We start from the raw sequence: 26907 nt of genomic DNA, 5'->3' as shown, positions 1-26907 counted from the left end.
TAGCTAAGATTATAGGTTTGTCCACAGATTGTTCCTAGACCCTCTGATCTGTTACTATTTATACCTAATGGTCGCAGCATATAATAGTAATGTTACATTTTATTACCATTCAATTAATAGATTACATAATTTTGTTACATGTATATCAGTTTTGTTGAATGTATAATTGCTTTGCATCTTGAAAATTAAGACTTACTATCTCATGGTAAAATTTGATACCTTAATATCAAGGAAAGGTAGAATTTTGAGCCAGATATTAAAGGATGGGCATACTTTCTAAGTGGAGGGGAAAGGTAAGGGATTCCAGTTAAGGGGACTGATAATGAGCAATGACTTACCGAAGGAGCTTGCAAACTGTAATATTGTGAATAGGTTCCTTTTTTGTGTACTTTTTCAGAGGATTCATGTAGCAGGAATACAACTAGGTAGTTTGGAATCGAACTTAGAAAATCAATGTTCAACTAAGGTGTTTGAATTAGTAGGCTTTGGTGTATCTTGTGAATTCATTTGACTTCCTTGATTGGTAACACATTCAACTTAGTTCTGAAGTTCCCAAGTTCAGTATCTGTAAGTGCTTGATGCTTGATGTGGCTGATAGGAACTGAAGGCCATTGTCAAGTCTCCTTTCTACCTTAATTGGTGCCTAGGAGGGTGTCAGATCAGTTCCCTTCATCCTGGTGCTTTAGTTTTCTCTTGTCAGGTACTGAGTAGTACCTGACCAGCCCCTTCACCAGTTCTCCTTGGTTAATCTTCAGATTCCATATCAGCAATTAAGTGGGTGTCCTCTTATTAAGAGTTAAGGGGACACTCCAAGAGTTAACTCTTATCCAAGAGTTAAGTTCGTACTTAAAGCTTTTTGTTATCTCCTTGACTCTTAAAAATGTTCTTGGATATGTGCTTTGTGACTTTGATCGTTATTAACTTTCTGTTTCTCTTCCTTTGCAGACCGAGAGGATCAAGACATAATGGGAGCATTTTTAGATAAGCCAAAGATGGAAAAGCATAATGCCCAGGGCCAGGGTAATGGGTTGCGTTATGGGCTAAGTAGCATGCAAGGCTGGCGAGTTGAAATGGAGGATGCACATACGGCTGTGATCGGTTTGCCAAGTGGACTTGAAACATGGTCATTCTTTGCTGTATATGATGGGCATGCTGGTTCTCAGGTTGCCAAATACTGCTGTGAGCACTTGTTAGATCACATCACCAATAACCAGGATTTTAAAGGGTCTGCAGGAGCACCTTCTGTGGAAAATGTAAAGAATGGAATCAGAACAGGTTTTCTGGAGATTGATGAACACATGAGAGTTATGTCAGAGAAGAAACATGGTGCAGATAGAAGTGGGTCAACAGCAGTGGGTGTCTTAATTTCTCCTCAACATACTTACTTCATTAACTGTGGAGACTCGAGAGGTTTACTTTGTAGGAACAGGAAAGTTCATTTCTTCACACAAGATCACAAACCAAGTAATCCGCTGGAAAAAGAACGAATTCAGAATGCAGGTGGTTCTGTAATGATTCAGCGTGTGAATGGCTCTCTGGCTGTCTCGAGGGCCCTTGGGGACTTTGATTACAAATGTGTCCATGGAAAAGGTCCTACAGAGCAGCTTGTCTCACCAGAGCCTGAAGTCCATGATATTGAAAGATCTGAAGAAGATGATCAGTTCATTATCCTTGCATGTGATGGTATTTGGGATGTTATGGGAAATGAAGAGCTCTGTGATTTTGTAAGATCCAGACTTGAAGTCACTGATGACCTTGAGAAAGTTTGCAATGAAGTAGTCGACACCTGTTTGTATAAGGTAGCTAGACTTTTTTATTAAAATGATTTTTATGTCATCTTAATTACTGCTCTAATATTGAATCATCTTTCCCCTGTAGTTCTTAGTAATAATTTTTTGGGACAAACATAGGATACTCTATAAAAATATAGGAATTTTTTTAGAAATAAATTACCCAGCTACCAGATATGCAAGAATTATAGTCTGAATGTTTAGTCTTTTAGTAACTTCGACTAGTTGAGCTTTACAATATAGGGGAGATTATCAAAGAGGTGAAAAGATTATAGCAAAGTACATGATTGAAGAGAAAGTGGGGGGAGAAAGCTAGACCTCAGTGCCTGTAATGTGTTATGATTTTAATATTTTAATAGACACAGTGGGTATAATATGTAAAATGTTAATTTTTTTAATATTTTAAGCACATAATATCAGTACATTTATGTACTTACTTTGAGACTCTGGTCTAATGAATCTGTAGTACCATCAGAAAGACCAGTGATCATTTGATATGATGTAATAGTAATAGCCTTGGATATGAAGTCAGAAGAATTTTGTGTGAGACTGTATGACTTCAGGTAAGCTTGGACTAGATTATAAACCCTTGATTCAGAATGTGTTATCTCTTCCACACTGTTTTGTCTCTAATATTCATTTAACTAAATTGATTTAACAAGAGTTGATTTCATAAAGCTTACAATCTTTCATTTTTTTAATATGCAAAAGTAGAAAGTCAGTATATGTCATAGTTTTATGCAGACTGCTGGCTCTACTTAAAACCTAAGTTAAAATCTAATCATAATTAGAAATCAGATTTATGTAACCTCCAACACAAGTTACTATGGCATCAAACATATGTTGAAAAAAATCAGTAGAGCAACAACTTAATAGTGCAGTTAATTCCAAATTTGGGAGAACCAAACAATATATATGTTCTTTGTCCCTGTTAAAATTCATGAAACTAGAATCCATTTGTTGGGATTATTCTACAGAACTTGAGGGTTAAATACTTGCTAGCTAAAATAAAGCTGTTTTCTTGAGAGAATTCCAGAATCAGATTTTAGCAAATTATGATTCAATTCCATTTACTCCCTTCTACATTTTATGAATTATTCAGGAATAACTATTTGCCACAATTTATGCATTTCCCCCCAAGATTGTCTTTTAATATTGAATTATTTTGATTGTTTAATGATATAAAGTCAGTTTTCCCATTTAATGGGATTAAAATACTTGAAATGTAAAACTCCATTATTTACATTTCCATAAAACATATTTCAAGTATTTTAATAACAGCATTTTTTACTATCTAAATGTCTCTTAAACATGAATGTACTTCCTAATAGCCATTTTTCTAAACTAAGTTAAAACTGGTTTATAAATTTTATATATGTAATGTTCTGATTTTGTGTTTCTATTTATTATGAAACAGTCGGCCCCACAGCTAACTATAATGCATTTTAAATGTAAATTGCTCAAGTATACATATAATTAATTATAGGTTAGATCCAGTTGTAAGGAATGCCAACAAATTTTTTTCCTTTGTTAAACTGAGTGAGTGAGTGAGTGTAAATTATCACTTCAAGTAGGCTGCCAGTAAATGTTTAGGGATTTTTTTCCTAAATTTTTGAAAAACTGTTAGGGTATAATTTAATCCACGGTGACTCTCTTCTGTCTTTTGGAGTGTTGATTATACTATATAGAGGGTGTGGAGCATATGTATTTTTTTTCATTAGACCAAGTATAAATACATTTGACATGACTGTAAAAATTTTAAAGGCTTTAAAGAACAAAACAAAAATGAAATTTTTTTCTTACACTTTTTCTTCCCAGGGAAGTCGAGACAACATGAGTGTGATATTGATCTGTTTTCCAAATGCACCCAAAGTATCTCCAGAAGCAGTGAAGAAGGAGGCAGAGTTGGACAAGTACCTGGAAAGCAGAGTAGAAGGTGGATCATTTAACAAAAAATAAGTAGCTTTATTAAAGAAAATCAACACAATCAAACTTTAAACATTTTAGCTTTTAGACCTTTACATGCCTTTGACATTTAATGTTTAGTGTACAAAAGTGGGAAAGGGCATTTCTGTAGTAGCTGTTTAGATGTATGTGATTGTCTTACTATAGTTACATTAGCCATAAAACCAGTGTGGTCCTGTACATTCTGTTCAGGATACTTTTGTTTAAAAAGGCTAAAAGTGTTTGTATGCTTTAAAATTCGTGATAAATTCACTGGCATGAGTAATTTTATGCCATGAAAGTCTGATTTGTGGTTTAATTATAAACAGATTATTTAATGATGGTGATAACTTGAATACCATCTTTTTGTGTGAAGTGATGTATGTGACTTTAAGCCTTTTTTAAAAAAAAACTTGAAGATTCTGATTACTAACAAGTCTCATGTGCCACAGCTTTGAAAAAGTTATTTGAAAATCGTTCAGGGTTTTTCTTAAGCCATAAGTTTCCTCACTTAGACCTGAAAAAAAAAAAAAAAAGAATGTAGTGGGTCTCTATCTCACAGATATGTAAATTTTGAGTAAAATCAAAAAATAGTTGTCATAATTCTGCAAGTTACTTTGGACAATTAGATATTTGTAATTCTGAAGTGTAATATCTTTAAATATTTCCCAAAAATCAAGTGATCTTTGATACAGCTATTACTTGATATAAATATTTAGTCCCCCCCCCCAAAGAATTCCAACATACTGCATATATACAATAAGCATGTAGATTATGCAGTTTCTTTAAGCAGAAAATTTTGACATGCCTTTAATAGTGTTAAAATGCATTTTGGGCTTCTGATGTTATTAATTTGCACCTTAAACCTTTAAATAGCATGTAAACACTACACTATTATATCCTGCTGTGCCTGCCTTATTAACAATATGCACTTTAATTTTGTTTTCTCCCTTTTTATTGTTTGATATCAATTATAATCATTCTGATATTAGAATCATGATTGGTTTTGATTTTCAGTGTTATCTACAGCTGCTATTTTGACTTTATTGCTCCCCCTCACTTGGTAATGATATATCTAGTATGTATAAGTACTTTTTAGTATTTCACTTATTGGACACTATTCAATAATTTGTTTCCTCCCTATTTCCTTGGGTCTTGGAAATATATTTTAAATGTGTATATATACAGTATTTACAGTAAAATAACATCTTTAGATGCTACCAAGTCATATAACACTGGTTCATACTCTGGTTAGTGAAAAAATATGAAACCATAAGAAAAATGTATTGGGATAAGTTAATGACTTATTGGCACTTTAAAGTAAGTTAGACGTACATGTTTTCTTACTGATTTAAAGAAATAAAAGTAAGTACTTTAGTTTTATTTACAATGAAATGGGATCAAGTTTTCAAGTCTGCTTTTTTCTTTAGTTTTACTCTTTTAAGTTTTTAATGCAATTCTAAATAATTGCTTTAGATACTTAATTTTGTTACAGTAATTTATACTGCTTTTTTATCAACCTAAAATTGCCACCTGAACAGCGTTTACATCGATACTCACTATTTTTGATGTGTTGAAGTGTTGTACTATTCAATTGGAAACTTGTTATAAACATTCTTTACTGAGGTAGGTTTGATGAGACTGCAACAAGAGAGTAATTATATTAATTAAAACTGCTGCTCTACTCAAAAACAGAAAGAATGTAACTGTTTGCATTTGTAAAAGTTACTTGTTGTAAAAAATAGAAAATGCTGCAGTCAGTTACCAAAAAATATAAAATGCTGCAAACACTAACTACCTTTTACTTTATTTTTCTTAAAACATATGCCTTCATTATGTTGCTGTAACCTACTAAACCTCACTTTATTCGCCTTGAATTCTGTTTAACTTCACACTATAGAAAAGGACAAAGGCTTTTCATCTCATTATCTGTACCCTTCTAAATACTTGACTCTTGGGTTGTAAAAAGATTTCAGCTCATAATTTAAACCATACCACTTAAGCTTTTATCCTACCAAGCTAATTTAAGATTATATTTCTGTGTATATATTTTTAAATCTTTACTACTGACCTCCCAAACTTTTAGTTGCTGATAGAATCCTTCAGCATTGGTGGTGAAGGAAAAGGGAGGGGCTGAATGTGTTTGTTTATGTGTATGTGAAGCATAGATCTGCTACACATATATATACTTTAGTTTTTAAAAATTCGGTCTTTTTACAGTTCTACTTAAAATACAATTAAAAGACTATTTCCTAAAATTTATTTTTCTCTTTTAAGAGCAGAAACAAGCAAGACTAGTGTAGTATTAATATCAGATATCCCATGTGGAATGGGAGGTATTGTTTTCAAAGCCTTACATAATTTTTTTTAAAGAATTTGTCTTCGTGTAATTTTCTTCATAATTAAAACATCCTAATTTATATTTCATCAAATATAGATAATTCAAGGTAATGTTTTTTTAGACCTGAAACCATTATTGATTGAATGAATTTATTATCAGTGTTCATTCTAATGTATCTAGCTATCAATCCAGTAATTGTATTGGTTTAGCAGAGACTGTATGTTAAGTGTATTACAACTTTAGATTGTGAAATTGTGCAGTTTAGGTAAACATCAAATCCCTTTATTTTTGTATAGCAGATTTTCAGCATTAGAACCATGTAGAATAAATATACTAGATGTTTAAGATTAAACAATAAAGGAACTTGGCAAACCAAATCTGAGATCCTTGCTTTTTGTTCAGTTTAAGACTTTTTTTTAAAGGCAAAATATAGGTGGTAAAATTTGGCCTTTATTCTGAAAGTATAATTTAAGCCATTTAAAGAAATATGGGTAGTAATGTCTTTCATTTAACAAGTGGCTCTAGTGTTGAATTAATATTTGAGACTGGATTAAAGAATGAAAGATCTTTACATGCATTGTTACATTTACAAATGATGACAAAGAAAATTTCTTATAATAAACATTGAAAACCCAAAAATTGAACAAAACTTGAACATATAACTTATGAATACCTTTGGCATGATCTTACATTTAGAATAAATATGCTAAAACTCCAACTGCAGACTTCTAGTACTAAAAGTGAATAGTTTGAGAGTTCTTTAATTTGTTTGTATATAATTGTTGGTATCCTGTGGTATGAGTAACGTGCTTCTGCATGGTAACACTGCAGATCATATTATACCCATTTAATAACTGGATGTTTTGAAATTAACAACTTTAAATGTAGTTGTATGGTTTATCATGAATTGAGACTTTTTTCCTAATCCAGACTTTGTTCTTATTATATATCTATTTTTTGCTTTAAAATACTCTAGACAAAAGTTAAGCTGAGAGTGGTGTTTAAGTACATGACGTAATCTGCACATGCTATATACTTATTGTTTTGCAAATATAAGTATTTATGTAAAAATTATTTGGATTAGATAAAAAAATTCCCTGTACTTAAATAAAGGTTTATCTTTTTTCAAATGTTTATTTAAAACCAAAACAACTGTGCAGTGTATTTTCAGGGCAAAGTTTAGACAATATGTTTCCAGTGGTAAAGAGAGGAGCTAATCTCAGAAGTGGCTAGTTGGCATCTTAAGAACATTCTCATTTGTACATACATATCCTTCTTATGTAATGTAATATGTTGATCTTAATGTGAAATTTTTTTACCTTTTTATCTCATTTTATATTTTTGAAGCTAATTTGGAAATTATCTTGACTTTTGTATCATTTTGTGCACCCCTTTGTCATAAATTTCAAAGATAAACTTATATCAGTTTAGAAAATCTCAGATGTGGTAAATGCCATCTTTATAAACCTAAGTTATCTTTGTTTCAGTTTTTTTTTTTTTTAATTAAATTTGGATAACACTTACAAAAAAAGTACTTCTGATTCCCAGAAATCATAAAGAAGCAGGGGGAAGGCGTCCCTGACTTAGTCCATGTGATGCGCACATTAGCCAGTGAGAACATCCCCAGCCTCCCACCAGGGGGTGAATTGGCAAGCAAGTAAGTTACATTTTGTATATTCTCAGTTTCTCTAAGTACCATGAAAATGTTAGGTGTCCACTGTACACACACCTTTACCTAATTTTTCAAGTAATGCTATTATCTGTATACTCGAAATGTTATTCACTGTTTTTTAAGTAGTGATATATAATGCTTGTTTAGAACATAGGTACCATAATGTCATTATTTGTAATTAATTAGACTGAAGGCTGTCTTTAGTGGAGATTTGAGTTATATTGTTATAAAATAGTGAATTATTTTTTAGCTAAATTACAGCACCACAAAATTCTGTGTCCTAATTCATCCAACTGTTATAATTTGATTTTGTGACTCCCTGAATGCTTTAACACCCCAGGGGTAAACATCTGTCTTTCACTCCACTTGGGCATATTTCTACCTTTCTGATTTTCCCAGTGTTTTTGGTTGTTTTTGGTGCAAGGGAAGACAGAAGTATACGCCTTTGTACTTAATAGAATTGGATTTACCTTTGTTAAATATTAAGCTTGTATCTTTAAGAAATGGAGACTTCAAGCAGTTTTAGGATAAAAATTAAAAATTTTTACCTCGGACACCCACATAATTGGTATATGGAATACTGACTGGTTTCCTTGATTATCCACTGTGTTCTACAAGTGAGACCATGTTCTTTATAATCATCATACTAAATAGTAAATGTAAAATTCCTGTTTGAAGCTTTTAGTTTTTAGAAGCCTTTTCTTACATTTCTGTGAAATGACTGCATATAAATTCCAAATCAGCTTTAGAAGTATGGAGGCTATAACAGTTAACTCTTAACCAGAATATATTACTTTATTCAAGAACTGCCATTCTCATTGCTGACTCATAACCATAGCAGTTTACATAGGAGTACGCTATATATGCTAACTTTTTTCTTTTAAACTGTGATTTTTAAGTATTCTACTAATTGGGTTGATAGAATGTTTATTTCAGAGTAAATTCAACCTTTACCTCTACTTTAACATCGGAACCCAGATATCTTAAAGTGGGGCTCACTTATTGACAGTAAGAAATAGAACTTGGAAAACTATGAGATTATCTTTGGCATTTTAATCAACAGCTATGGGTTAAATAATTTTGTACTATGAAGAATTAACTTTCTGCTTTTAAAAATTTAGGCGGAATATAATTGAAGCCGTTTACAATAGACTGAATCCTTACAAAAACGATGACACTGTAAGTAACATTTTAGCTCCCACTGCTTTCCCTCCCCCTCCACTTGAAATGCATATCCTTCCTGTTCTTGCTGAGTTGTTTAGTGCAGCCATTCTTGCACACACATCCCTAGTCCATTGATTGATTAATTGATTTGAACTTTGCTTACCATAGATCTAAGAGTGAGGATATAATTACCTCTCAAAAAAAAAAACTTCCTTTGAATCATTCTGGGTATTTGAAACCTCTCTAAACAGATGGCTTTTTAGAAAGTTTCAAAGGTTTTTGTCCACTCAATTTTTTTTTTTAAGTTGGGATTATATCTACTCAGAATCTTGATTTTGAGCTGAATTTTGTAAGCAATTGCAACAGAACTTCAGAATGCCCATTTCCATTAAATAGTTGGAAATACCTTTGCCAGGATCATTGATGTACTTCATTTAAATATTGAAGAATTCTATATAAATCAACATTTAGATGTCATAGCCTTCAGCAAGTACCCAGTTAAAATTCCCCTTGTAGTATTCTGTTTTCCAAAGAGTGGCAACTTAAAATCAGTTAGGCACGGCTCTGAAATATTTTGTTTTTGTATATCGCATTATAAAGACTCTTCAAATCTCATATTCTTTGAGGCCTTAATTTCTTGATATGCAATAAAAGTTTATATATTGGGCCCTCCCTGGTGGTTAAAGCAACAGGTTAAAGCACAGCACTAAGAAACTAAAGCCACTTCAGCATGAGTTCAATCCCCGCCTGCCCCAAAGGTGACCCATATGGCATGGTAGACCTCTCCTGACCTGCCTACTGCTCCCCACTCTGTCTCTGGTGAATCCTCTTATCGCCCCTGTACCTCTTGCCTGCACCCCAGTTCTGTATGCATAAATAAATCTTATTTAAATAAATAAATCTTACATAAATAATGTTCAGAAAATAAGTTGGGTTTTGTTGAGGAAAAAAATTCTTTTTAGTAGTTTTGATTTGGTCGACTTCATAGTAAGATAACATTTCAGATATTCCAAAACAAAAGGATTGTTAAAATTATTTGAATAGGTTAAATATTGCTGTGTTTATATATATACACATATTATGTACTGTGTAAAGCCCTTAAATTCTAAAATTAAAATTTTACTTAAAATCTAAAAGCTTAGTAATTCTAAAATTACATTATTCAGATTCTAAGATTTTATTTATTTCCGTATTGTGTTTCTTTAATTTATAAAGGACTCTACGTCAACTGATGATATGTGGTGAAACTGCTCATCTAGCCATGGAGTTTACCTTCACCTCCAAAGGAGAGTACAGCTCAACTTCATTGCCCCTTTCAAACATCCATCCTCAACTTTAAAGAAGGGCGTGTGATGGGTGAGAGTGATCACACCATAGAACTTCAGCAGTACAACAGCAAGCCCAGAACTGATTTTTTTTTTGTAAATTTGAGACTTATGTAAACGTGATTTCAAACCATAATTCATGTTGTAAATCAGACTCCAGCAATTTTTGTTGTATGATTTTGTTTTTTGTAAAGTGTAATTGTTCTTGTATAAAATGCTCATATTTAATTATGAACTGCTTTAAATCACTATCAAAATTACAAGAAATGTTTGGCTTGTTGTGTGATGCAACAGATAAAAAGCCCTTTAAGTCATGTTGTGTTTGGACTTGGGTTGGGACAGGGAAAGCAGCAGCCATGTCAACTCGATGCTCAGATATACACATGATTATGGGAAATAATTCCAAAATTTTTACACAGCCGAACATTTAGAAAGTTACTGCAAACTATCTTAATGTTCTTGGCAGTGGGATTGGCATTGTTGAAAAAGTGGCCCCTTCATTTAACTGTGTTTCAGGCTGTCCTCTTCTTGTTGCCATGAGTATTGCAGGTAATACAGTATATTCACAAGAATATCAATCTTGGGGCTAGAATGCCTTGATTCTTTGCACCTCTTTTACAAGTCCTTACATTTAATTACTAATTGATAAGCAGCAGCTTCCTACTTTTAGTAGGAGACTGCCACATTTTTGCTATCATGATTGGCTGGGCCTGCTGCTGTTCCTATAAAGATATTCTGAATTCCATTTTATCAATAAAGCTTGATTTAACAAACAAGAAATTTAATTATGTATGTGTAATTCCTCCTTTAGCCCCGTCCTTTTAAAACATGATGCCATTGTAAAAGAGAAGTTTCTCGTGGGGAAAGATGTTAGTCTTTTATTTGGAAAGTACTGTTACTCAAGCATAGATGGAACTGTTTTCCTTCCATTAGAAAGACTAAAAGATTCAAGTCTCTATTGTTCCTTAATTTTATAATGGATTTCTTTCTGGCTGTTTTTCATTAGGATGTGTATCAGCTTGAATTTGCCTACTGTTCTATTAAAATAATTGTCAAAGGGTGACAATCGAACACTCTATTACAGGGTGTGTGTGTGTGTATGAGTGTGTGTGTGTGTGTGTGTGTGTGTGTGTGTTTGCCTCTAATTTTTAATTGGCCCATGTCTTTAGAATCCAAGTAGTTAAGATGTATTTGTGATTTGAAATATAGCATGTTGATAATATTTAGCTGTTGGACTTTAAAAGCAATTTTCAGAGTTTAAAGAATTGTAGATATAAAAACAGCCTAATTTAACTTAGGCTTAACTTCCTCTGATTAAGCATGTGAAAAAGTAAGTTTCTAAAATCTGTCACATTGAAAAAACTGTTCTGTGCCCTTCTGTATTTTTGTCTCTTTAGGTTGCATATTGTATTTATTGCCATGTGATTTAAATCATTCAGTAGGCAGATTCCCCGCAAGAAAATTATTAAAATGTATGGTTAAAATACAACATTGACTATAAAATCAAAGTTTTGTGTATAAAAGATAGTATAATCAATTTTGTTAATTTGCTTTTCTCTAATTTGGAAATATACATATTTGTATATAGAGCCTTAAAACCAATGTAAAGTTAGGGAATAGTGGGAAAAGTAATGTGAAATGTCTCAGATTTAAGTAGTTAAAACCAGCAAATCTTTTCATCATCCCTCTTATTTGTGAGGTGATTAAATGTAACTTAATTGTATTTAATATATATCTTAATCCAGCATGAAGAAAAACAAGTACTATTTATATTTAGAAATTCATAACAGTTGGAATTATAGAACCAATTCCGTATTTAACTTACAAATAAATGCTTAATGTCTAAATCTGGTAGAGTGCAACGTATGATAATGTTCTAAGTTACAGCTTTGCAAGCATCTAAATGTGCATTTAATGAATAAGAAGTATTTTAACGTAGACTGATTACCAGGCATACTAGTACTGAAAACTAAATCCCTATTTACAATAAGCCAGGTCAGTTCTGGAAATTTCAGTATCTTGAATTTTTGAGAAGTAAAACTTTAAATCACGAGTAAAATATGTGATGGAAAGCTATATTTCAAACCATAACAGCATTACTAGAGCCCTTTTTATTTGAACGTTGAAAAAGGAGGTTAAAATATTCCTCTGTTAAAATTTTAAGTACTGAAATTAGGTTTAGAAATGAGAGAAAACTTGTTAAAGTATAATCTAAGAAGACTAAATCTTTTCCACATGAGTCAACATTGCCATACTAGATATAATTTTTCATTATAAAATACAGGAAGGAAATATACAGCAGACTGTTCTTGATTTCTGGGGATAACTGTGGTAGTAGGGAACCAGCAACACTTTCAAAAGGCACCTCTGCACCTCTATTATAGGCTTCATTTTTGTACCACTTGAATTCTTGACCCCTTTAGTGTGCTAATTAGCATCTCAGGGCAACACCTCAGATTTTTTTGATGTGCTATATGTTATTTGGAGGGGAAAAGTTGTTATAAGACAATATACTTAATATTCATTTAATGTACTTAATATACTTAAAATTTCATTTGTTTTAATAGGATGAAATCAATTTGCTGCTTTTAATGGGAAATTAACTTTATATAGCAGATTCTTATCCTAATATTATAGGATAACAGGATATTCTTATCCTATTATTATCGTTTTGTTTTAGTAAGATACAATCTCTTAATTCCCACTTTTTTATGGAATATACTTTTACAGAAAGTTGAAGCAGTTCTTAATATTAGTACTGACTTAAAATCAAAGTGATATTTTTTTCTCTAGAACTAATTCAAACATTTTTAATTATGATACATTCTAGTAGACTGCAATTAGTACTCTGCTTCGGCCACTTCTTTTTACTAAATATATTTAAAAATGCTGGATTGAAGAATTATCTAAATCAAATAATCTAAAATATAGTAGTACTTATAGTGGCCACCCATTTGACCATTTATTAGTCCAATTAATAATTCAGCTTTTCCTCCAATGTATTTTTAAGGGTTACCTACAAACTACTGTTCAAGGCCAACCACCTTAGAACTATAAAGAAAATGAATAGGCTCTTGCCTTCAAAAAATTTGCGTTTGAGTTTATAATATAATGTATGCTATTATAACTGGATTACTTTTCAAAAAAAAAAAAAAAAACTTGTATTGCCCACCTAACAGTTTCTTGAACAAGACAGGTCTCTGTGTTAAAGAAATCATTTGTACTTTATTCACCTTGAAAATTCTTACCCCTTTATTTTCTTCTCATTCAAAAGAAAATTTTGTTCAGCATAAGAATAAATTTGGACTGATGAGATGTGAATCTATTCAGAATACTTAATTGCCTTAACAAATGGCCTTCATTCCTACTCACAGTAGCAAGTCAGAGAAATAGGGAATAGATTTCTCAGAGTTCTCCAACCCTGAAAACATTGGTGGAGTTTCAGTTGAGGGCAATTAACAGATAAATATACCTCTAATTTGTCTTATTTAAGTTAAAACTGTTCTTGAAACTACACTGCCAGTGTTAGTGGTCAATTTTAGCTATGTTTTAGTTTTTTTAAATAATTTCACTGCCCATTATTACTGAACAAATTCCCACATGGAAATTCAGTTTGTCACTTCTGAAAAGAACTAATGAAATTGGGTACTAGTGTTTTCTTGAATTTTGAATTTTAAGGTATACACCTAATTCATAAAGTCTGAAAGAGTTAAGATTTTAATATTTTGATTGTTATTTGTAAAGTATTAATTTAGGGTTTGGTATTAGAAAATGTATATCAGTGAATGAGTTTATTATTTGAGGTTTTTTATTTGAAGAAACGTTAAGAGTTCCATGTACTTTTGCTTACAAGATACCGCTGGTGAGATCGTCTAGTATTTTTTTAGGTATTAGGAAGACATTATAATTCAAAGTCTTCTTTTTTTCCTTTCAACAATGTGTCATGAGTTCTGGATTATATTTAAGTTATACGTTATTTCAGAATATGCTTGAAATATTTAAGAGTACATTTTCTAATGTTATAATATTGTACTGTTTTGTTGATTAGAGTACTAAATCTTAGTTAAGTGTTTTAGTGGTAGTCCAAATGCTATCCAGAAATGAGAGACATCTGGCTCCATTTCATTTTCAAATGAACATTTCCATTTTTGCTCACCTCAACACAGATTCTTTCCCTTTCACCTGCTTTACACATTAAGCTACTGGTCTTTATGTTTTCATAATGTTACCAGCAACTAGTTTTGTAAAAAAAAAATCTTAAGACATACTGAAATTATAGCTGACACTTTTATTAGATGTTAGATGAGTGGGGGGAGTTAGTTTTTGATACACTACAAAATGACTTTTGTTTTCCTCCTTTGTCCTACACAAAATTTCGTTTCATCTGCTGCCTGCATTGTGGTTTTTTTTCTAGCAAACTGTCTCATCAAAGCTAATTAATACGTGCAAGACTGGGACAAAACCAAGAAAACTAGAATCACAAACGGTGGGGAGATGCCAGTGAGGAAAGAAGAGGATAATTTTTTATTATTTAAAAGCCAGAGGGATGTCTTCCACGGTACCATATATATATTTGGTTAAGAATTATTATATCATAAAAACTAGCAAGAACAAACTTTGCTTCTTCAGGTAATTTGATTTTCCCAGCAAGGGAGATAATGATAAAGGATTACTGCTGCTTTAACAAAGAAACGATCAAGAAAAATGCACTGTTCATCAAAACCCAACCTTCCAATTCTTTTCATTGCTCCAACCCCAATTTCCTACTAATAGTTTTCTCACTGTTTGGGGGAAATTACAGTTTTTCCTTTCTTTTTACATAGTCCCTCCTGACTCAGTAAAAGACTGTTTAGTAACTCTTGCATTTGTATGGGGCTATTTACAGTAAGTTAGATTTGTCTAGGAGACTGGGTAGCTGCAGGGCAAAATTTGTAAATCTTCATTAGGTAGAATGAGTGGCACAACTTTTAGTATAGTGATAGTCCTTAGCCTTTGAGCACTACAGGCAGGCCCTTTGAGATCATGAATTACAAGAACTTCCTTACACAGGAACATGCAAAATATACATAAACTCAGAAGTTTACAATATTTCAGCGATTCATGAGTCCCATGGTCCCAGTCCCATACTACTCCATAATAGGGCATCAGCCTTTTTTTCTGTAAAGTCCATCAGAAATATTTCAAGGCATCAAAATAATTGAGTATTTTTAAGGATAAAGATAGCAGAGGTAAAGGAAACCTAAGCTAGATTCTGATATTAAAATATTTGTTTTATATGTTGTATTTTGGAGAAAGGGAGATTATTTAAAGGTGAAGATAGAGTATTTGAACCAGTTTCTAAGGTAAGATAGAAACAGAATGTTTCTGTCCTGCAGAGTGCAGATATACTACACTCAAATCTGCCTATAACTGCCATCTCTCACTCAGATGAAGCTTCCTGGGGTTGAGTTCATTAAGTATTTAATTCAATTCAGAGTCTAGACAGCTAGGTGTCTACTTACTAATAATGTCTATTAGAGTAAGATGCAACATAAGCCATCAATGTATAGGATTAATGAGACTTCCATGGAAAAATGGACTAGCTTGCAATTCTTGCCAAAATTGGATGTTCATATGGAGCTTATTCCCATATTGATGGAATCACATCTGCAAGAAAATAACCTTGTTTGTAGTAATATGCTCCATTACTGGCTGATTGCACTCTTAAAGTGATTTATTTTACTTAATTTGTATAACTGTTAAATGAGTGGAGCATACACATGTTAAAAGCATCTTACATATAGTGTCACTTTTTAAATCTATAAATGTAAAACTAATACAACTGCAAAAATATTTTTCTTACAGTGTGTAGCAGCTCTCCACAGTAACTCGCTCACAGTTTGCAGTTTATGTGATCCAATCTTTTAAAAACTATTTTCCATAAATGTATATTTTTTATTATGTACCATTTCCTGGTCCAAAGAAAATATGTGAATTCAGTTCTAACTTTAAGAATGTACTTTTGTTTTCAAGTTCGTTGAAGAAATTGCATCCAGTCTGTGAATACTTGCAGATTGTATGTGAGATGAAAAGTAGAAACTTCTAGTTTGCAAAACTGGTTCCACTAAATAAACAGGCAATTGCATAATGTGTGTGTTTATGATTGATTGATACTGCAAGGAATGATTTTGTTCTGAGTAGGTACTTGGAATATTTAAATTAGTTATTAGGAGATCTTAAGAAAATTAATTTCAAATCAACTTGGTTAATTTGCTGAAAAAGATAGTCACAATTATACCTAGACTCGTCCCTTCCTGATTTTAGGAAGATTACTGAAAATCAGTAAATTTGGGTTAAATAATTATTTCCATGAAAACATCCTAGAAATAAAGTAGCCAGAAGTTGTTCTGCTTTGTAATCTTCAAATGGTATCTTTTTCTTAACTCCCTTTTAAGAGTTGAGGTTGGGAATTGGGTGGTATCTGGGAAAGGACTTTTCTGCAAAAAGTTTGTCTGTTTCCAAGGAAACTGTGTGTGTGTGTGTGTGTGTGTGTGTATCCTTTGTAATTCTGTTCAGTGGTTGTGCTACCTCTACCCTGCCTTCCATCATGTCTGAAAGTATTTAAGTCTTGCATAATTAGAGGGCTTTTAGAGTCTCTTGAACTGGTAATGTAAATGAAATTCTATAAACTGTTGTAAAACATAACAATGAGGCAAACTAACCAAAGGCAGAAAGATTGAAACAAAAATTATTCTGGCACATGTGTAACTAGAACAAGTGTTCACCTGTCAAAGGATATTGTACTGTTCTTTTTTAAAAGTCTTTTGAACATTGAAGGTAAGGGTTTTTTTGTTTTTGTTTTAAATAAAATTATTTCAGTTAGTTTCCCCTTTGATTGTTACTGAGAAACTCATACTGGGATGTTTTTCTTTTTTCCTTGTTGCCATCTAATAGCTCAGACTGAAATTCCCAGTAAATCACAGGAATTTTTATTCTAGTTGGAAAGCCTGCTTGATGAACTACTGCAGAAAAATTTGATGTGTGTGCTATCTATAGAGCTTTGTTTATTTGCCACAAGATCAAGTATTTTATCAAGTAAAAGATTTGTGTTCTGCTGCTGCCTGTTGCCTATGTAAGACTGATACTTACTTGTCCTTATACCTTATATAGGATGCCTTGGAGAATCTTAACGCTTTCTATAAGATTGTGTGTTCTCAGTTAATAACTACTGTGGGGTAGCTGAACACTACAGATATGTCACTGTCTGCTGTGGGTGGGTATGGGTTTGGGTCTTTCAGACCAAAGCACTTTCTCTATGGCTTTCCTTATGATGCACAACAGTTTCCAAATGTTCATTTGAACCAGTGAAATTTAATCATTTTTATCTACAAAACCAAAAGTTTTACCGGGTTCAATTTAATCATTTCTAAAATTAGTTGCTCTTACATGATCAGATTGCAAGTCAGTATTTCTCTCATTTATATTTCAACTTGATCATATCTCCTTAAAACAGACCCTTTGGACTAGATAACAGATTGAAAGGGAAAATGTGTTTGTGTTTGAACAGTTTTGTAACAAAGTTTCACCATTATAGACAATACCAAGTTTATAATTTCTACATTAAATTTAAGAATGCTCTTAAGATAGCCTTTTATTTTAATTACTAACATATTCTTTGTCAGTCCTACTCTTCATAGCACCCATACAGATGCTCCAGTATTAATTAGATCAACTTGCTGCCTGGACATTGGCATGACAAATGTTATTCCACAGTGACCTAGTAAGGAAATACTAATTGAATTTAAATATGCTTGGGCAAGATTTAATTAATAAAGGTTTTATTTTGAATTGCATAATTAAATGAGGTGAGTGAGAGTTTCTAACATTTTATTAAGCATTCTGAGATGTATAGATGCAACTCAGTCTCTAAAAGTGTGATCATGTAAGTATCGTCTTAAAGCTGGATGAGTGCTCTATTCTAGGAGACAATCGAATTCTGACTTAGATTGTGTCACACTGTGCCCTATTTGTGTTTCTTTGGGTGATAATAGACTGAATACGTCTATTATTTTAAAATCAAAGATTTGCTGAGTTTGTAAGTGGTGTAGGTGAAAAGGGTGCTTACCTTGTGTTAGCATACTGTCCCCACTTAGAATGTGTGTCTTCTAAATTCTCAGTGTAACGGTCTTGATGTGTATTTCATTTTACTTAACGAGGAAAATGTTTTTGCAGAGTGTCACTGTCTTTCTAAGAGCAGATTATTCCCTATTTTAACGGGTCATAAAACTGAAAGGTTGTGTTTTTTTAACAGAAAGTCTCCAGAATATCCCTAACATAATAATTAGAATGTTCTAGTGATTGTATATACTAGAAGCACATGGGAAGTAACCATTTTAACTTGTTAAGCAAATAGAAGTCTTCATGTAACTGGCATAAGTTCAATTTTTATCACTATCTGCCTTTTCTGAGTGTATTTTGACATTTTGCTGCAATAATCCTCCATAAAGGGGGAGTGGTATTAGCATTTTATAAACTACTTCTGTGCTTAGATCACAGAAAGGAAACTTACTTGATGTTCTTCCATAGTACTTATTTTTAAATCTGAAATCAAGTGCCTGCCATGATTTTCACCTTTATTTTGGTTTTAAATATATAAGTTCCTAGGCAACATTCTGCTTTAGGATTTCTGTAAATACTTTTTAGAAAGGTTTGAGGTCACCGAATTCTATATCCCTGAACACCATAAGGGATTGTATGCCACGTGCTATGTCCCGGTTTTTGTAACATACAAGCTAAAATATTTGATGACAATATGGTTACAAGTATACTATATTTGTATGTATAAATATCCTTGTTCAAGGTCAACTTCACAGTGCATGTCACTAGTATTACTAATTCAACTTGACCTTCAAAAGCTTGCCACTTCACAGCCAGATGGATTTGGCAGGATCACAGTGTTGATAAAAGCTTCATCTCAGGAGAAGCAGAGATCAAGAAGGAAGCTTCCTGGAGTGCAAGTCTCCATAACTGTGATCAATTCTGTCAGAATTGTCTTGATATTTTAGTTTATTGGACTGAAATTCACTTATGTTCAAAATCATTTGTTTAGGTATAAACAATTTGAATGCTTTATGTGAAAGTGATAGTCCTTTTTAACCTTGGAATAACAGTCATTTCATGAAAGTGGCATTTTCTTTTTGGCAAGGGAAGAAATGTGGAGGGGTTGGGGAAGAGATAAATACTAAGGGCAAAAAGAAAGGTAGTTATAACGTGAAAACCCAAGGTATTGTGTGTGTGTGTTTTTAAGTGAAAGTTGTTTTTCTGAAATTCAAAATGGAATTTTAATCCTTATGTTTCATAGTAGTCAATAATGCATCACGGGCTGGTAGATTAGTTAAGTCTCTTGTCTCACCATTATGTCCCTGCACAAGCTCTTTATTGGGGGGGGGGGGGGAGGTAATGACCCTGTTTTAATTGTCAACTATCACTTGTAGTTCGATTAGGGAAGTGATTAAAATGAGGTCTAAAGGAAAGATTACAGGTTTCCCTTCTATTATCTGCTCCCTGACTAATCTGAAGCAGTGGTTCCTGACCTACTGGCAAGATAGAATGGGTGGGGAAGCGTAACAAATCATCAGCACTGGAGGTTAACTTGGAAGGTTCACACTAGAAGTTACCCTCACCCCAGTAAAAACCTGCCTCCTTCCTTACCTTTCCACAGAGTTTCTACTGAATTCCTTGTAATGGCTCCTGTTTCACTCAGAATAAAAGCAAAGTTCTTACAGAGTCTTACAAGGCCACCAGTATGACCTTAACCTTGTGACCGACCTGGGACTGACCTCTCCTTTGGCCATACTGGTGTCCTGCTGTCCTCAGAACAAGCCTACTCATGCAAACCCACAGTCTTTCAAGTACTTACTTGCTTTAGCTGTCCCGTCTCCTTGGATTGTTGCATTGACCAAAGCAAGTCACATCTAACTTCAAGGACCTGAAAGGAACAAATCAGAACATTAGTGAACAATCATAATTCCCGGGGGTGGGGGAGGGGCAAATATATATATTTGATATCTGAAAGCTGTGCATCTGTGTATGCATGCGCACCTGCAGGAACATGTGATTGATGACATATAACACTCCAGGAAACTCCTTTTGTGAATGTGAGTGAGACATGGGTGCACTGTGTGCTGGTAACACAAAGGTTGAGACCACCTAGTTGGTTTCCTGTTGTAAGTGCCCATAATTCTGAGAAAGAAGTCAGTTACTTACATAAAGTTGAATGCCCAACATGAAGGGTAAGGTGTAACTCATAGGTAGAGCCAAGTAGGAAGAGTTTTCCAAAAGAGGATATCGGTGAGCAAAGGAAAAGAAGCATCTGATAAGGAAGTGTGTTGAGGCAACAAGAATGGCAGGAACTTCCCATTCAGACCCCTTATGGGACTGAGAGAAGTTCAGATCATGGCTCATTGGTGCCTTTTATGTACTTTGCTTCTTGAAAAGCGCTTTCACTACAGACTCACAAATTAGGTATACATAATCGCTTATCTCAAATCAGCTTTACCCTCAAGTCCAATGACATTTCAGTAATACATTAAGATCCACCCTTCCCTTCACCCAGTGCAGTGCTGTACCAAGCCTAATAGTCTTTAAATAATTTTTTGTTAATTGTTCTGTAGGAATATTTATCTATTATGTCCTCTACTCAACTGCAGTATTCTGCATCCTCTGGAAGAAAGGGGACTTAGAGAGCCTCGGTTGTGGTGCCTCATAGAAGACACCCTCCATAACCCCAACTGGGCCCTGCTTAGCTGGTCTAGCACCTGGCCAGGGCGAGCCTGGAGCCGAGGTTTCCTTTGAACTGTGCACTTTGAGTGTGTGGGAACAGAGAGGCGGGGCCACATGAAATGCTATTTGAGGTTTCCTGTTTGCTCCAGCTCTGCTGTTGCTGCTGCTGCTGTCTCAGCTGCCACAACCCCGCTCCATTCCAAAACTAAACCACAGTTTCATTCAGAACGTGGAGTTAAAGCTAAAAGCAGTCAAGCCTTTGGTAGTTGATTACCTTCCAAGTTTTTATAAGACATTTCATAATTAAACACATTATGAAACAAGCTGCAATTTATCAGCAACTTGTTTCTGATGTGACTACTTTAAGATATATGACTATTGTGTGAGTTTTTTGAGCTGCATCAACAGGTATTACCCACATGCACTCGTGACTATGGTAACTGGAATGAAAATACTGCAAGACCATCTGATGGCTTCCCAATACCCCTGGTGCTCTGCTTCTGTCCATTCTAAAGTAATAACTGATACCAGTTGTGGCCAGGACATGTTACAAAGTAACAATACACTTTTTTCTTCTTAGTAAATATTTTTTAAGAGTAGAAATTCTCTGGATATGAATAGCAAGCAAAAAGGAAGACCCAACAGCATGAGCTCTTCTCACTCACTGGAGACTTCATCTTCCTGCTGCTCCAGCTGTTCTGCCCAGTGTTTGCTGGAGAGAATCATCAAGGATATTAAACCAACACCCAAAGGCCACTCACATTGTAATGCAGCCTCAGCAGCCTCCAGACCCCACCCACACCTGCAGCTGGACCCACCGGGCAGTTCACAGGAGATCCAGGCTCTCTCCTTTCTCTGCCACCCGCTACTGTGTCACTCCAGCTTCCTAGGTAATGAGTCCTCATCTCTTATTAAATACAAGTAATGCTCTGTTTTTATTTGGGTTATGATGCTACCTAAGTTTCCGGACTACAGCTTCACATCTTGATAAATGAGTTTATCACCATACACCCACCACCAAAGTTCTCCACCACTCCCCTCTACCTGGTGGCCTCCACCAGTTCCTTCCACTGCTTTCCCCTTCCCCTCAGGTAACTACCACTTTGTTGTCAGAGTCTAAGGGTTTGTTTGCCTTGTGTCTTATATTCCATATACAAATGAAATTGTGCATTATTTGTCTTTCTCTGTCTGACCTACTTTGGTCAACATAATCACCTCCAGGTCCATCCACATTGGTGGGAGTATAAATGGGTAAGCCTCTAGGAATAGCATGGAGGTTCCTCAAAAAATTAAAAATAGAAAGTTGTTCTATGATTCAGCAATTCGACTTCTAAGTATCTACTGAAAGAATATGAAAACACTAACTGAAAAAGAAAGATGTATCCCTATACTCATCTCTTTGAGGTGGCTTTGGGAGTGCCAACATGAATTATATATTTGCCAGACTATGAAGTTAGATGCCTTAACGCTCCAGATTTGACAACAGTCTTTCCAGTCATTTTCTTATAGTGTGGGGGAAAGACCAAAACATCAAGTAAGATTCTATGTATATTATTGTGTATTTAAGAATAGTAGTAAAATACACTAGATTTATCTCCCACAATTTAACTTCTGTCCAAAAAATTTTTTTAAATAAAAAATCTCAAGCAAGAAAAAAAACTGGTTTTCAAGTATTTTTATCAAGATTTATCCCTTGAATTAACTTCTTGGGGAAGATGTCACCTACTTTATCATTCTTTTAACTTTTTTCTTGTTAAAACAAAGTTTACTGTATTAGCAACAAAATTCAATGATATTAAGTATTTTTATAATACTGTTTAACCATCATCTTTATTTCCAAAACGTTTCCACTATCCCAAGAGTTCTGTCTGCATTAAGCAGTGACTCTCGAACTCTCAACACTTGGATGGATCTCTTCTACTCCTTATTTCTAGATGTTGACCTCCTCTAGGTATCTCATGTAAATGAAAATCATGCACTAATGCCTCTTTTGTCTGGCTTATTTCACTTAACTAATGTTCTCAAGGTTGTGCCATATACATGTTACTTATTCCCTGAAATGTTTGTCATTTTTTTTGATCTGTCCATAGTGGAATATTAAAATCCCCTATCGTTTTCCTGTCTCCATCTCTCTTTAATTCTATCAGTAATTGTCTTATGTATCTTGGTGCGCCGTCATTCATTGCATGTACATTGAGTGTTTTTATTGCTGTATTAGGCCCTTAATCATAAGGTAATGCCCATCTCTATCAACTTACTCTTTTAATTAGAAGTATTTTATTTGATAAAAATAGTCGTTTCTATCTTTTTTGTCATTTTTTAAAAAGATTTTTTATTCATGCACACAAGAACTGGGGTGTAGGCCAGTGTGCGGGGAGAGGATTCACCAGAGACAGAGTGGGTAGATCTACTGAAATAAGTTGCTGAGGGGAGCAGCAGGAGGGTCAGCAGAGGTCTGCCATGCAATGTGGCCACCTCCAGGGCGGGGATCAAACTCATGCTGAAGTGGCTTTAGCTTCTTAGTGCTGTGCTTTAACCTACTGCACCAGCAAGCAGGGCCAGTTTTATTTTTTTTAATGAGGCTTCTTATCCTTCCTCTATCTTGAATGTTATAATCGTGCAGGGTAAAGGATTCTAGGTGGAAATCTCTTTGCATACTTTATTTCCTGCCATTCCCGCCTTGCCTGTGTGTCTATTGAAAAGTTCATTAGTTTAATTAGTGTTCCCTCTAATTCCACTTTTTCTTGATATTTTTGGTATTTTGTCTTTGCTACTAGTTTTCAACAGTTTCATTATATCATGTGTACCTGTCTGGTATTACTTTGTTTGGGACTCTTGATCTTGTTTTGTTTCCAGTTGAAATGGTTCTCAACAATTATATAGTTTGATAAACTTTGTACACTTTTGTCTTTCTCGTCTTCTGGCACCCCCACAATACAGATATTATCTCTCTTTAGGTTATCCCAAAGGACGCTTACATTACTTTGATTTTTTAAATTCTTTTCTCTTTGTTGTTCTCTGAAATTGTGTTGTCAAGCTCACAAATTCCTCCACTTATACTTGCTTGTATTTCTTGAGGCTCTTTGTTGTATTTCTTAGTTCACTTTTAGTATTTTTGTAGACCCATTAGTTCTATCTGTTATGGGTTTTGTTTGTTTGTTTTTTGAGGTCTTATTATGTTTTGCATCTTTTTTTTCCAGTTTAGTAGACACTAAACTGAATTGTTAGCAATCATAATTGTTATCTTGACTTCCACTTCAAGCTATTCTGCTGAACCAAGACTTCTCTCAGGGTTTTTGCTCTACATCTGTGATGTCCTTCTGTTACAAGGTAACCCAGTGGTGTGAACTGGGTTGCCTGTCTGCAGGTCCTCACTGACATGCTTAAGATTCAATTGTACTGTGGACACACACAAAAAGGTCAATAATGGGCTTATTTACAAGGGGAAAGAAAAGGAACAACCTAGGGAAAGAGAGATACAAGTTAACTAGAACATCCTACCAGTTCTGCTGACTTGGAACCCCAACAGCACACTGAAAGCTGATCAAGAGCAAAGCCACCAACCACAAGGTCACAGGAGAGAGAAAGCAAGCCAGCTCAACATTGGTCCCTTACATATATTCCAAAAATCTCAAAATGGCTGCTTAGCTGTGCCCTTGGGTCCTTGCAGTCCTCTCTGGTGTTTCTGGGAGTTATAGTTTCAGTGACTGGAGTAAGGGGTGGAGTTCACAAACCTGTGTCTGCACAGTATGTTCAGGACATCTCCTAACATTGTCTCTTTTAGTTTTATAGGCTATAGTAGGGATGAACTTTCAGACAGTCCGGAATTCAAGCTTCCTGCTGTGCTGTGGGGACCAGAGCTGTATGGTGGGACTCTCCGGTGAGCCTCAGCTCTAGGCCCACCCCTCTGCCTAAACACTCATGGAGTCTTGTGCCAGACACAGCTGAAGGAGCACCAGGTGCAGCACCAGACACAGATTGTGTTTGCGACAATGAGTCCAGCTGGGTGGTATTGTCTTGCTTTTCCAGTGCAAAGCCTTGCCTTGAAGTGCTTTCCCCTGTTATGAGCCAGGTGTCTAAATTCCGGTTAAAGCATTCAGTTATTGTCTTGGTTCAGCCCTGGGGATGCAGATGGCCGTTCTCTATAACATCACAACCTCAGACTGCAATAGCTTCTTTTATGATACAACCTGCCTCTTCCAGCCTGTGTGATTCCAGCTGTTCTATATTCAGTCTCAAGCTCAAGCCAGTTTTTGTCACTCTGCACCCATTCACCTATAGTTCTTGAGTAACTGTTGGGTCTCCCAAGTTCCCGATGTAAGTACATGCCCTAGTCGACCGCTATAGGGCAAGCTGCATGTGGCTCAGACGGCTTCCTCTGGTGGGCTGTGGGTCAACTGGTGTCATGGCAGTTTGATCAGTCTGTCCCACCCCTTTCACAGGCACTGCTCCCTTTGTATGCTTTAGTCATCTGTCCTTCAGAGGTTACTAACTTCGTCTACTACAGTTTATATGGAGAAGGTAAACCTGGCATCTTTACTCTGCCACTATCTAGCAGGACCAAATATGTTTTCTTACATTATCATAGCATAATTACCCCAATAAGAAATATAACATTAATAAATTACCTAGACTACAATCCATACTAGAATTTCATCAGTGACCCCAAAACATCTACGTTTCCCAGTCCACATTCAACCTAGGTTCATGAGCCATCACATTTGTAGATCTTTCCATGACATCCCTCAGCCTCTTTAATAACTTATTTTGGAAAGTGGAAGTGAGTTATACTGAGGATATGCCTCAATTTGGGCTTGTCTGTTGTCTTTTCATTATTAGTTGCAGAATGTACTGTTTTGGCAGGAGCACTACAGAACTGAGTTCATGTGTCCCTCGGTGTATCACATCAGGAGGCACATGATATGTTTATCCCATTGCTGCTGCTGTCATCTTTGATCACTTGGTTAAGGTGATGCCTGCTGATTTTCTTTACTGTGGATTCCCCCCCCCACACACACACACACATAATGGGATATAGAGTATGAAGTCCATTTCTCATTAAACTCTCACCTACCAGTTTTAGCATCTATTTTTCTAACTCCAATCTTTATCAATAGTGTACTTTAAGGAAAGACATTTCCCCTTCTGGTTTTTAGCTTTTAAAAAATGAACATTTGCCTAAAGTATTCTCATTCATTCTTTGACTCCCAGTCGTAAGCTTCAACCCTCCATTGGTCCCCATGCCAATGTTGAGCCTCGTCTTTGACTGCCCCCCACCACATCCTGACTCCTATTCCTTATCTGAACTCTGCTCATCCCCACACTACCCTTTCTCTGCCCCACACCCCACCTTTGGCCTGTGTAGGGGGGGGGACACTGAAAACAGGCTGTCAAAAGCATTTATCCCTGAAAGAAAACTGCACACCAGTCTAAAGGATGTTATTTCCCTCTTATGGCTTTGATTTATATTTTTTAAATCAATCCTGAAATTTTTTGACAAATGTTCACTGCTCATCTTTGTTTCACTAGGTTGTTCAAAAGTCAAAACTAGGCTTTTTCTCCTCAAAACCTGGTACCATTATTTATACCTTTTCCTAAAAGCTGGCTTTCAAAATATACAAACCAACTTTTATTTTAAAAGAGAGTAAAGGGATTGGGGGTAAAAAAATGATAATAAAAAAATCAATGGCCGGATGTTCATGCTTCATATGTTCATACAGAAAAATTGTTATATTGAAATCCTAGTCCCAAAGTCCTAAGATTTGGAGGTGGGACCTTTGGGAAATAATTAGGTCATGAGGGTGGAGTCCTCATAATAGGCTTGGTGCCTGCAAGGGAAGAGGCCAGAGAGCCAGCTTCCACCATGCAAAGACAAGCAAGCAGTCTGTAACCAAAAGAGGGTTCTCACCA

At 34.8% G+C, this 26907-nt stretch overlaps 1 protein-coding gene across 1 annotated transcript; it reads left to right on the top strand.

Annotated features, from left to right (window-relative positions):
* Nucleotides 1–945: 945 nt before the first annotated feature.
* On the top strand, nt 946–11016 carry PPM1A (protein phosphatase, Mg2+/Mn2+ dependent, 1A). The gene is made up of 5 exons (XM_004681816.2): nt 946–1799; nt 3609–3726; nt 7624–7732; nt 8869–8926; nt 10127–11016. The coding sequence occupies exons 1-5, from the start codon at nt 966–968 to the stop codon at nt 10154–10156; spliced, it is 1149 nt and encodes a 382-aa protein (XP_004681873.1). The 5' UTR covers nt 946–965; the 3' UTR covers nt 10157–11016.
* Nucleotides 11017–26907: the final 15891 nt, after the last annotated feature.

Source organism: Condylura cristata, unplaced genomic scaffold (assembly GCF_000260355.1).
Source record: "Condylura cristata isolate star-nosed mole 26May11 unplaced genomic scaffold, ConCri1.0 scaffold00013, whole genome shotgun sequence".
In the NCBI taxonomy this organism is placed as follows: Eukaryota; Metazoa; Chordata; class Mammalia; order Eulipotyphla; family Talpidae; genus Condylura; species Condylura cristata.
This window is presented reverse-complemented; position numbering and strand designations above follow the sequence as displayed.